Source organism: Siphateles boraxobius, unplaced genomic scaffold (genome assembly GCF_051911475.1).
Source record: "Siphateles boraxobius isolate OS27281-9 unplaced genomic scaffold, OSU_SipBor_1 53, whole genome shotgun sequence".
In the NCBI taxonomy this organism is placed as follows: Eukaryota; Metazoa; Chordata; class Actinopteri; order Cypriniformes; family Leuciscidae; genus Siphateles; species Siphateles boraxobius.
Window position 1 is genome coordinate 107156 of NW_027509175.1, and position 13053 is coordinate 120208.

The 13053-nt window shown below is 38.3% G+C and overlaps 1 protein-coding gene across 13 annotated transcripts in view; it reads left to right on the forward strand.

Annotated features, from left to right (window-relative positions):
- The window catches only part of tbc1d1 (TBC1 (tre-2/USP6, BUB2, cdc16) domain family, member 1), a 67577-nt gene that overhangs the window by 26644 nt on the left and 27880 nt on the right, over positions 1–13053 (forward strand). For all 13 annotated transcript variants that reach the window (XR_013195395.1, XR_013195396.1, XR_013195394.1 and 10 more), the window contains 8 exons: positions 1796–1885; positions 2574–2678; positions 6276–6408; positions 7524–7615; positions 8233–8343; positions 8506–8616; positions 8823–8909; positions 10907–11187. Coding sequence is in view for 10 of the 13 variants with exons in the window: in XM_077204965.1 (XP_077061080.1) it covers positions 1796–1885; positions 2574–2678; positions 6276–6408; positions 7524–7615; positions 8233–8343; positions 8506–8616; positions 8823–8909; positions 10907–11187 (1010 nt within the window). In the remaining 3 variants the exon portion in view is untranslated. The remainder of the gene's footprint in view (positions 1–1795; positions 1886–2573; positions 2679–6275; positions 6409–7523; positions 7616–8232; positions 8344–8505; positions 8617–8822; positions 8910–10906; positions 11188–13053) is intronic.

Below are 13053 nucleotides of genomic sequence, written 5' to 3' on the forward strand. Positions count from 1 at the left end.
TATTAAAAGTAAAATTAGATTTATTTCTAAAATAAAAGGCAATCTTAACTTTGAGAATGATTAGATTAGCAATATAGACAATTAGCAAAAAGTTTATCGTCTATCCAAATGTCCAAATACTTGTAAGATGGTTCCCTTTCAGTAGTTTTACGATCAGATGTAGAAATGCTAAGGTTATCAATTACTTAAATTACTTTTTTCTGTGAATATAAAACCAATTTTAAGCTCACCAGAGCAGTTTGCAATGACTGAAATGCAGCCTAAAGCTCTTGCACCACCTGTGTTATGGATAGAGCAAGTGTATAAATAATAATATTATTGCCAGCATAAATTTTTTTTGCTTGAATGTCCTTACCTAAATCATTCAAATAAATAGAAAACAAAATAGGTCCCAAAATGGAACCCATTTCATGATGTTTCTAATTAGCTAGTTAGACCAATAAATTCATGATTTGTTTGATGTAGTTTTATTAGTGCACATGGACAGGTTTGTATTTATATGGCAATCCACAGGGGTTGCAAACTTTTATATTGTTGTCGATTGTTTCAAAGGTACACAGAGTTAAAATGGGGATTGTGCTGAGTAATATATTGTTAAAAGATGCACTCTCCAAGATCCGATCAGCACTTCCTGTTTCTCTTGAGAGGAAGCTGTCAGCTCCTCAGCAGGAAATTACATGGCAACAATGACGAGCGTCAAAGTTAGGCATTTAAAAAAAAATACTGAATTGTGTTTGTGGTCAATCTGTTCCAGTTTTATTTGTTTGTTCTTTTCTTGATAAGGAAGTCACATCTATTGTGAGGTGATGTGTTTGCTATTGTGTAATTTTGTTTTTTGAGAAACTATGAGGTATAATCCACAGGGGAAAAAATGGTCACAGTGTGCACTTATGTTTATAATGATCTCTAAAGTTGTGAAGTCAGTGATCCTATCTATGGTAACAGGATAGCATTTGCCCATAAATCAAAGCAGTGTTTCCTGTACTTTATTCAGTGGCTGTGCTGCAAAATAAATGATGTTTTAGCCGAGTTCGAGTTTGAAGTCTGAATTGGATGTATTATTATAATGGACTCTCTCGTCACAAAGACAACACGAGTTTCCTGGCTGCACGCAGAAAGCAAACATACAGCGTGACAAGAGTGTTTTATGAACAAATTATTTCAGTTCTACATCAAAGTTGTTTCTGAATGAACATACGACACTTGCTGACTTGATGTTCATATGGCAATGAATTTTGATTCAGTAAACTGTATTTTAATTAGAACAGTACCTAAAGTATTATTGTTTTTTAATGTGTAGCCAGCCATTCATTATAGCAAAATAAACTTAAAAGGGTGAACAGAGAAAATAAGCAACAACACAACGTTTTATTTTAAGATCTCTCTCTCATCCAGCTCTTCAATGAATATCCTGGATGAATAAATGCTTGCTGTATCTAAAACTATGAAGTTATGATCTCATCTGTTATACTACAGAGCAAAACTGTAGGCGGGTCAAATAATATAGTGGTTGTACAGAGGTCTTGTCTCACAGAACAAATATGTGCATGGTCATCTGGTGAAACCCAAAACACACAACACACACTGATTTGAATTTCAAACATGTTGTTTACACTGTGAAACAACCTCAGCTCTGACATCATTTGGTCAGCATCCCTCCCAGAAAGAGCTATCATTAATGGCTTTATTGAGCAAACATGCATATATTTACTCTTTGAAAGAAGATTTTCACTCTCTCCATCATTTTTATCTACACATGCACATTAATTTATTAATGTATGTCTGTCTTTTGCAGATTGGGCGCTCTCAGATCTTTCTTGTAAGTCCCGACACTAAGAAAGTGGCCATAGAGAAGAGCTTCAAAGAGATTTCCTTCTGTTCTCAGGTCTGTTTCATCATGTTGATGCTAAGCTGTTGTTGTGGCCAGTTAATTATCTTATGCCTACATAATGACTTTTAGTTAAATAGAGATCTGATCAACAATCGGGCATGATTGAGCAAGACCTCAAGCTAGCTGAATTCCTAGTGTAATTAACATAGCTGTAAAGAAATCACCCCTTTGTCTTTGCAACTTGTCTAAATCTGTTTCCTAAATATTATTATCCATATGCTGCATCATAGCATCTAAACATTTTCCAAATCAGGTATTGTTGCCTGGTAGTGGGTGGTAAACAATATGAAAAGTTGTACAATGTTAAAAGTATTTATAAACTTATTCCATAGTTTGGGGTCAGTAATTGATAATAAATAAGAAATGTTTATTGAGCAGCAAATCGATTTCTAAAGGATCATGTGACACTGAAGACAAGTAATGGCTGAAAATTCAGATTCCCCATCACAGGAATAGATTACATTTGAAAATATATTAGGAAACAGTACATTTAAATTGTAATAATATTTCACAATATTACTTTTATTGTATTTTTAATCAAATAAATGCAGTTCTTTAAAAAACATTAAAACAATCTTACTGACCCCAAATTTTTGAACAGTAGTGTAGTTGTCTAGTTGACCCTTTACAAGTGGCTCCTTGGCTCTGTTTTCCCCCTAATTAATTTTTTTTCTTTCTTTAGGGTATTCGTCACGTGGACCATTTTGGCTTCATATGCAGGGAGTCGGTGGAATGCGGAGGCTGCCAGTTTGTTTGCTATGTTTTCCAGTGTGCTAACGAAGCTCTGGTGAGAACCATGAATGAATAGATGGCGGGATGAAAACATTGTTTCCATCTGATGAACCTACTCAGATTAGTGCCTTTAGAGAGGACAGAAAAATTAGGATATTTGATAATGGTCTTTTTCAGTCAAGTGAGGTTGAAAATACAAAGTGCTATGAAACATCAGAAAGGAACTATTAAGTATGTTGGAGATTATTTTGCACGGATTGTTTTTAAATTGAACGCGGTCTACTCACCTATCACTATCTTTTCTAACATCGGCTGATTGTTGGTTATCTTCCGTCGGACTTTACCTGGACTTTCCTGTCGTTCAGTGCTGCTACTGCAAGGCACATTCCTGGGGCAGCCACTCAGCTGTCCTGATGCAGTTTGGCCTTGAGCCTAGGACCGCTTCCTCTGTCAGCTGCTTCCAGCTAGTCCTCCATGACTCGTGCACCTCACTGCTATGTTATGGACCATTTCTCGCTGTGCCTGATAACTTTCCATCTGTTTGGCCAACGGCTAGCTCCAGGCTAAACCTTTCGGCGACCGGCATGAAGTTCAAGTATTCCATCTCGCAGCCACTGAATCTTAACAACCGCACCATTCCAACGTGCGTTGCAGCCATTAAAGAACGTGGACTTCTGAGCAGACCGCGATATATTGGATCTGTCCCCCCTCTCTCTGCCTACACTGTCCCCATTTGAATGCCTTGCATTTAAATGTAAACCCTCTTTTCGCATGACAATACTTCTTATCTACCGGCCCCCCAAAACAAACTCAGTTTTTATTTCAGAGATACATGATCTTCTTACAACAATGTGCACCACTTCTGCCAACATTATAATAATTTGAGATTATAATATTTATGTAGACACCCCCTCTTGTCATTTTGCTGCTGCGTTTCTGCAACTATTGGACTATCTTAACCTCCAACAACATGTTGATGTCCCCACACACTCCAGGGGGCATACTCTTGTCCTGGTAATCTCAAACTCCATCCCCATTTGCAACTTTCTGATGTATGATCTGGGTGTGTCTGACCACAACGCCATCTCAATGGAGCTGCCACTCCCCCTTTGCTCACACCAAAAAACATAGTCAAATCTGCTAAATGGACCTGAAAAACATTAACCTTGACATCTTGACCATAGACCTTCAGCATCTCTCCTCTGCTGATTTCTCTTCAGTCGTGAGTCGGTTGACTTGTACAATTAATCTCTGAGCAGTCTCCTAGATCTCCTCACCCCTGTCAAAACTAGAACTGTCACCTTCTCGCGCTCAGTCCCTTACACCTGTGAACTGCGGAAGATGGACGACAGCTGGGCATGTCCTTGAGCCCTGGACCCTTTTCCCACAGCCTTGGTAAAATCTAACCTCTGTGTCATAAGTGCCATGATTACTAAGGTCATCAACCACTCCCTCCAGGCTGTCCATGTTCCAGCTACACTGAAAACTGCTGTCATCAGACCACTTCCCAAAAAAAAAAACACCTTAGACCCAGACGTTTTTGCCAACTACAGGCCCATCTCCAACCTTCCTTTCATTTCCAAAGTGCTGGGAAAAGTAGTTGCTGCACAGCTTCAGGTCCATTTAAAACAAAACAATTTGTTTGAGAAATTCCAGTCTGGTTTCCGCTTTGGCCACAGCATGGAAACAGCTCTGGTCAGGGTCAGAAATGACATGCTGATGACAGCAGACGCTGGCTCCCCATCTCTTCCCATCCTTCTGGACTTGACTGCAGCGTTTGACACTGTGGATCATAACATTCTCCTCCATCGTCTAGACTCCACTATCGGTCTATATGACTCTGTTTATAACTGGTTTTAATCCTAACTCACTGGGAGAACTGAGCATGTTGCCTTGGGAGAGGCTAAATCCTTGACACACAACGTCACCTGTGGTGTCGCTCAAGGCTCTGTGTTCGGCCCCACCATGTTCATCCTCTATATGCTCCCCCTCGGCAGTGTCATCCACCGGCATGGAATTTAATTTCACTGCTATTCTGATGACACTCAACTCTATCTCAGGTCAAATTCCCTCTGCTGCATCATCCACTATGACCACCTGCCTGGAGGAGATAAAGGCATGGATGAAGCAAAATTTCCTGCTCAAATACGGAAGCTATTCTAGTCGGTACCCCACATCAGGTCCGGACATCTGACATTACCAGCATTCATTTCTCTGGCCAGGATATCCCACTTTTAACATCGGTCACCAGCCTGGGTGTTAAAATGGATTCTCATCTGAACTTTGATGTACATCTGTGTAAGACCTCCTTATTCCACCAAACTCCGTCCTACACTTACTCTTGCAGATGCAGAAAAGCTTGTCCATGCCTTTTTCTCCTCCAGACTGGACTACTGCAATGCTCTCCTCATCGGGATCCCTGACAAAACTCTTAAGAAGCTGCAGTACATTCAGAACAGCACTGCTAGGATCCTGATGAGGGTGCGCAAATACGACTATATCACCCCCATTCTCAAATCACTTCACTGGCTTCCTGTCTCACTCAGGATTGAGTACAAGGTCTCCCTCCTCACACATCAGGGACCTCAAGGAACTCCTCATCCCACAAACATCTACATGTGCCCTCCGTCTGTTTCAGCATATCTCCCGAAACCACTGTTGGAAACCTTTCCTTCCAAGACCAGGAGATGCTGGGATATCTTTCAATGCAGGAGTTACTCTTTATTGAGGACTTTGCTGTTGCAATGCTGTAGTCATCCAAGTCTAACTCAATAGCTTAAGCACAGTGTTTTATACCTTTCAAGGGGGAGGGATTTACATAGAGGTGGAGACAATCTTGCACAAAGCATGTAAATGTCGTATACAGGTTCAGCATAACTATTCAAACAGTGAGATTCAAAAACAGGAATGGCAGAACTCTCCTGCTGAGACGGAAGCTACCAAGAGTTTCAGTAATCTGCTTACAATAGAGAGAAACAGGAATGACAGGCTCGATAGAGAGCAGTAATCTGACAAATACCGAAAACAGGATTGGCTGGACTCTCTTGCTGATAACTCTGATATCATTATTTATAACATTAAATGCTACATTCAATTTACTGTACCTTAGTTTTTATTTATGTGATGTTATGTAAAGAAAATAGGATCAGCAGATCTTAAACCTATTCTTAAATTTGTAATCCTTCACCCCCCAGGACCAAGTTCCATACTATGGGAGATTGGGCTTTCTGCCCAGCTGCTGTGGATGCTTTTAAATGTGGCCTTAAGCGATCTTTTGGTTGATTTTTAATTTTGGTTAGTTTTTAAAAGTGTAGCACTTTGGGATTTTGCTTTAATATGAAGTGTGTTACAAATAAAATGTATTATTATTTATTATTATTATTATTATTATTATGTTAGTGTTATAGCACAGAGAACAATGTTATTTTTCAGTTTATGTACAAAAATACAATGAATCAATAACTGGTGGTCTTGCCAAATGGAACTGACATCATGTTGAAAATGAATTATTTCAATCCCTTCATGAGATTTATAACTATAAATAGTCAGAATATTTCCACAGGATACAGTTATTGTTTTTTAAACTGTGTCCAAACTGTCAATTTTAGATGCTCAGAATTGCTCTGTGTGAATATCACTCTTTCATGTTCAGGTGGATGAGATCATGTTAACTTTGAAGCAGGCGTTCTCTGTGGCCGCCCTTCAGCAGAACAGTAGGACCCAGAGTCAGCAGTGTGACAGCTGCCCCCTGCAGCAGCTGCACAAACTGTGTGACAGAATAGAGGGTGAGATGTCTACTGTTTGTCATATCACTCAAGTCTATCATGTTTTATCTCCGTATCAGCCCATTTCTCTTTCTTTTTGCATCTCTTCATGTTTTGCACCTGTCAAAGGTCCAGCGTAACAAAAGTTCTAGTGCACACTCTCATATTTATTTGGGGCGGAATTATTGGTTCCCTGTACTCTAAAGGTATGGTTCATCCAAACAGTAAAATTCTACCAGCACTTATTTTTTCCCCTTGGAACATAAAAAGAGATATTTGGAAAGAATGTCCCTATTTCTTTTTTCCATACATTGACTACACTATTGTTCAAAGGTTTGGGGTCGATAAGATTTTTTAAATGTTTTTGAAAGAAGTCTTTTATGCTCACCAAGGCTGCATTGATGTGATCAAAAAACAGTTAAAACAGTAATTTTTTAAATTATGTTTCTATTGAATATATTTTTAAATGTAATTTATTCCTGTGATGAAAAGCTGAATTTTCAGCATTATTACTCCGGTCTTCAGTGTCACATGATCCTGAAGAAATAATTTTAATATGCTGATCAATTATCTTATTATCAGTGTTCATACAGTAACAGTTGTGCTGCTTAATATTTTGTGGAAATGTTTTTTTTTTTTTTATGAATAGAAATAAGTTCAGTAGAACAGCACTGATTTATAATAGATTTATTTTTTGCAACAATTTGTAGGTCTTTACTGTCACTTTTGATCGATTGTGCCCTTGCTGAATTTCTTTCAATTAAAAAAAATCATAAAAATCTGTATATAGTATCTTTATAGTACTACTTATGAGGCTTTTTGGCGCTTGGCCACTACTATATGCTTTCATTTTATGAAAAAAGCAGTCGGATATATTTTTTTAAATACAGTATTCCCTTTTGTGCTCCATTGAAGGACGAAAATCTTACCGGTTTGGAATTAAATTACGTTTATGTGAATTATTCATTATAAACACCCCAACTTAACCATAATGATGGCAGAATTGATCAATTGTTTATTCAGAACATGAATTAGGAGGTTACAACAGATTTTTAGTTCCCAGATTTCATTTCAGAGTTCTGCGGGCTGCAACAGTGCATACTTTGTGCTTGGCATGACACTGTATTTATGTGCAGGTCTACATCCATCCAAAGCTAAGCTGGAACTGCAGAAGCATTTGGCAGGTCTGGATAATCAGGAGCAGGCAGCTGTGTTTGAGAGCACCATGGTGAGTTATTTCAATTTTAAAACCACTATAACGCATTACACAAATACGCTTTAGCTCCCTGGTTCCCTGGATTACCAGTGTGTGCCAAATCCTTAAAGTGTGGCATTCAAGGAATGTGTGCTTTTCTGTTAAGAGGGTGTGACTGCTATAAATTAAACCAGTTTGTCCACTAGTCTAGCATCCTGAAACCATAGTCAACCTGAACGCCTGAATATTTATCAACCTGTTGAATAGACAGATATCCTCAGAGCGTCAAATGTTTATTTGTTTTTTTTACTTGATAATTGTTTAAAATTTAATATCACCTTTAAGGGTGCAACAAACAGAAAGTTGTCTTTACAATATCGATTATAATATAATTTATTTAAATATGCCCCTGTTTTCACATAACTTTTAGATATCTTTAAAAGTTTTGATCACCTGAAAATGCTCAGACTAGTTGATATTTGTGCTTTTGTGTAAATAGTGCAATACATTTTGAGTAATTTTGCTGAGTAAATTCCTTCTGCTCTCTGTTGGTCACATTTCCCACTAACCAGGAGTGTTATTTGTAAGATTGCTGATGCCACCTTGTGGAAGTTTGGAGAAATAAAACCTTTGTTTGTGTTTTTAAACAGAAAGCCAGGCCTAAGTCAGATCAGGAAGAGAATGAGTTGGTTGTGTCATGTCTTAGACGACTGTATGAGGACAGACAAAAGACGCACACACACAACGGACAAACAAAAAAGGTACACGACCATTTAATTCATTAAAATCCTTACGGACATATGAATGTTTCCATTTTGTTAGCCTGTTACAAACTTGAATATTACAGCTGGGATATTGCAGTATTGGGTGTGGGTGCCCGTTCGTATACAATACTTTATACATTAATGTGTTTGACTTCTCAGGAGGTTGCTGTGAATGCTGAAAGCAGCACGAGTTCCAGTCGTGTGCGTCTGGAGGAGTTCAAGACTAGAGCCAAAAGGTCCCTCACCGAATCACTGGAGGGGATCTGGAAGGTATGCAAACATTTTATGCATTTTGAACATTTTGGCCTCCTCTACATTTTTTGTGCATCTAACATTCAAAGAATGCAGAACTTGTTTGTGTAGCACGAAATGTGCTGCAGCGTCAATAGGTCCAAATGAACAAAAATAACTTAACTATGATACTGTTCATCTATATGAATATAATTTATGGAAGATTGTATGACTCCATGTAATAGGGCAGCAGTAAGTCCAAATCCCAGAGGGAGAACAGTGAAGGAGAGAGCAACTCCTCCAGCTCCACCACACTGAACGGCACATATCAGGTCTGCACAGCACTCACATCATCAATATATTTTCTGTCACATCGTCATTTAGGACTGGACAATATTTTGAATATTCACAATAAATTTGGGATGATTTTGTTGAGGATGTAAAATAGGCAAAATATCCTAATATTTGGCCATTTACTTTGCAAAAGAGCAGAAATAGATCAAATTTGCAAAAATGACTTGACTGCAAAACACTGCAGTAAAACAGTAACATTGTGAAATATTGTTACGATTTTAAATAACTTCTATTTTAATAGATTTTAAAATGTTATTTATTAATGTGATGAAAAAGCTGAATTTTCAGCATCATAACTCAAGTCTTTAGTAAGTGCGTTTACATGCACGTTCTAAACCCATTATGCTTAAAAAGCCGACAATGCACGTGATCATGTAAACGTGTTAACCCGTTTTCATTTACTGGGGTAAGGTCATAAACGGATGAGTAAACCTTAACCGATAGCCACAGTTAGATTTTTGCCTCTTTCGCCGATTTCGCCCAGCATGTAAACACATTAACCTGCTTTCTGTCTTCTTATTGAAGTGCACATGTGTGATATGTGACAGGACAGGAACGCGCCCTTACTGTGGATTTAAGCACATCCAGACAGAACAAGCGTTTGTCAGTAATGGAGGAAGAAATATATCGCAAACTCAGATTTTCTTGACCTCAAAAATTCTAAAAGTGCTCTCTCATCTCATGCAGCAGAAGAAGTGGTTCAGTCAAAATGCTGCTTCTGTAAAGGCGGGCATACACTGTGCGATTTCAGCAAGGTTACATACTCACACTGAACGAGTAGATCGCATGCGATGTAAAGCCAAAGCTCGCGTTTTATGTGCTCACACTATACGGTCCGATCATCGAGCTGTGACTTGACTGCTCTATACGTGTGAAATATGTGCGATAGACCCCCGTGCCAGTACCATGATATCGTGTATCCAGAGATATTGTCAAAACAAGCATCAGCTATTAATATCAAGAGTATTTAGCATTTCCGATGTATGTATTAAATTATTATTTTTATTATTGTATTATTATTTCTAGGGAAGGCCTACTTTTATTATTAAATTTATAGGCTAATATAATTAATTTGCCACCAATAATTTTATAGCGCATCCCCGCATAACCAACATGCCGCGAAGATTAGATAGAAGCTTACTCCTCCTCATTGAAAATTGTCTAAAAACATTTAGGTTGATTACAATGATTCATAGGCCTATAATTAAAACTATTAACAGTCTATGTCCAGTCACTGTAATAATCAGTCATCAATGAAAATTCAAAACAGCTTGTTTAACATGAGCATTTAACAAATTAATAAAAGAGGTACGGTAGCTACATCACAGGTGGCTTGGAAGACGTGGGTAATATGGTTTATCCATTTTGCAACATGAACTGGAGGTAAGCAACAGTAATTTGTTGCTAGTTTGATATCTACAGAAATGGAACATCTCCCTCTTTTCGTTTTCTTTATTGGTGAATTAAAGATGAAATGGTTAAACTTCTGTTTTAGCGCAGGCGCAGTGAGGGAAAAACACTGAGTTTAGGCCAGTCAGTTCGTAGCTCTGCTTCAACTGTGCTATATAGTCACGAGGAGCGACCAAAATTTCTAACATGCCAGAAATTCATCCGACCATCCGATTGCCTGTCGGGAGACCCGGGTTCAATTTTAAGACCCGGGTTCAAATTCACTGTGCGACACCAATGTGTCCCTGAGCAAGACACTTAACCCCTAGTTGCTCCAGAGGCGTGCGACCTCTGACATATATAGCAATTGTAAGTCGCTTCGGATAAAAGCGTCAGCTAAATGAATAAATGTAAATGTAAATGTGTGAAATGTGTGAGAGGTTAATGGCCTCTCGTTTCCCCCTGTACACTTCACGAACACTGCACGACAAACGGACAACAAAAAAAATCGTCTTTACAAGCATTTTTGTTTCAAGAATGATTTATTCCATCAGAGTTGTTGACATTTTCTATTTTGTTTTTTAAGGAAACGTCACTGGAGGAGCCCCTCTGCTCTCTCCTAACCTCCAGTCCACTCCGCTCTCACAATTCCACCGGGGATCTGCAGCATCTAGAAGGCTCAGCGAGAGGTCAGGAGGATCCTGATAGCCCGCCTCAGGGTTTCAGGAGACGCGCAAGCACGATTAGTCACTCTCCCATACTGTCGTCCTCTGAGCTAAGTCTCCCTCCTCTACAACCAACTGCTGCCACCAAGCCCAAACTGGTCCGACACTACTCCGTCAGCACAGACTCCCCACACCAGAGCAAGTGAGACAGTGTGTGTGTGAGCTAGATGATTGTTTTGTTTATTGTACATACGTTTAGTTTGTGTCTGTGGAATGATATTTAAGAAAAATGCGATATGAGATAACTTGTTAAATAATGCAATGTTCGATATGCAATACTACGGTGGCCGGGAGGTTCAAAACAAATCACAATTATAAAAACAAAATAACAATTCAGAAAACACAACGACAATTCAGAAAACACAATAATGATTCAGAAAATACATTGACAATTCAGAAAACAAAATAACAATTCAGAAAACAAAATAACAAATCAGGAAAAAAAATATAACAATACAGAAAATACAACGACAATTCATAGAAAACGGAAAAGGTAGGCACATTTTGAGAATGGCAAACTTGGCGCTGATTGGACGAGACACCTGTCAATCAAGCTGTACAGGAAGTAAGAAATTTGTGATCAACTTTGTTTTGCTAAATGCCAAAATGTAACACATTTAACATTACTTTGAAGAAGGACATATGCCGTGATTGTGGACATGCTGGCAACATACCACGACATTAAAATGAGCTTGTGCTCAAATGGCTTAAGTTTATCGCACCCATCAACATGCCAAAGATAGTTATGGAGTGATATGCAGACATCCCAAGTCTCCCGAAAGTTCCACGCATATTGATAGCGGCTCCCTGATGCCCACAAATTAGTTCAAATCTCCTGGAATCTCGAGCTCGTGAGCTCCAAACCGTGTAGCGCACGGCAGAGAGGGAGAGAACGATAGACCTTGCGTGTGTGTGCAAATGTGCTTGTGTGCCTGTGAATGTCCTTCTTCAAAGTAATGTTTAATGTGTTACATTTTTGCATTTAGCAAAACAAAGTTGATAACAAATTTCTTACTTCCTGTAAAGCTTGATTGACAGGTGTCTCGTCCAATCAGCGACAAGTTTGCCATTCTCAAAATGTACCTACCTTTTCCGTTTTCTATGAATTATCGTTGTGTTTTCCTGAATTGTTTTTGTGTTTTCTGAATTGTCGTTGTGTTTTCTGATTTGTTATTTTGTTTTTATAATTGTGATTTGTTTTGCACCTCTCGGCCACCGTACAATACAATAATCATGAGTAAAATAAATTAATATTAAAACATATTTAAAAGCTGATAATTTAATAACCAACGCAGGACAGTTTTCCAAACAGGTTTTTTACAGCCAAAGCTTTCATGTAGTCTTGATCAGCCGATACTGTGTTTTTTTAAGCTTTAGCTCTTAAAACTTGAATTATTTATTCTAAGCATACATTTCCATCTTTTCATTTAGTACCATGTTGGTTGGGGGAATTGCTTATTTTATTTTGGTGGTATCTGACAATATTGCCTGTTGAACTTTAATAAGAGGAATAGGCAGTGATTTATGTGGAAGAACAGCTGCTAGTGTTAATGCAGAGCTGATTTTTTTCATTAAAAAGTTTGTATTATACCATTCTTTTCAACTTGCTATTATTTTACTCTCTTCAGAGCGCCAGGACAAATCACTGGTGTCACACACTTGATGCGTCATTCTGTACTCTTTTGGTCAAGGCGGCAGCACAAACATTAAATGTAATCACCATAAAGACAAAAGTTCCCTTCAGGAATGAATAAAATGTCATCAATAGGCCCGTTTACATCTGGTCTCTTCATGCATCAAATAGCTATTAGATCGTAAAAAGACCAGGTGTAAATGCCCCCCAAAACATTTTTTTAGACTGATTTCAATCTGATCACTCAAACCATTTTAGGAGGGGGTTTGATATGCATTCCAGAAGAAACTGGACAAATCATCTGGTTATTGAAGCCACATATGTAAATTTTACTCCTCCCAAAATAATTAAAAAAAATAAACGTGTGAGAGCGTG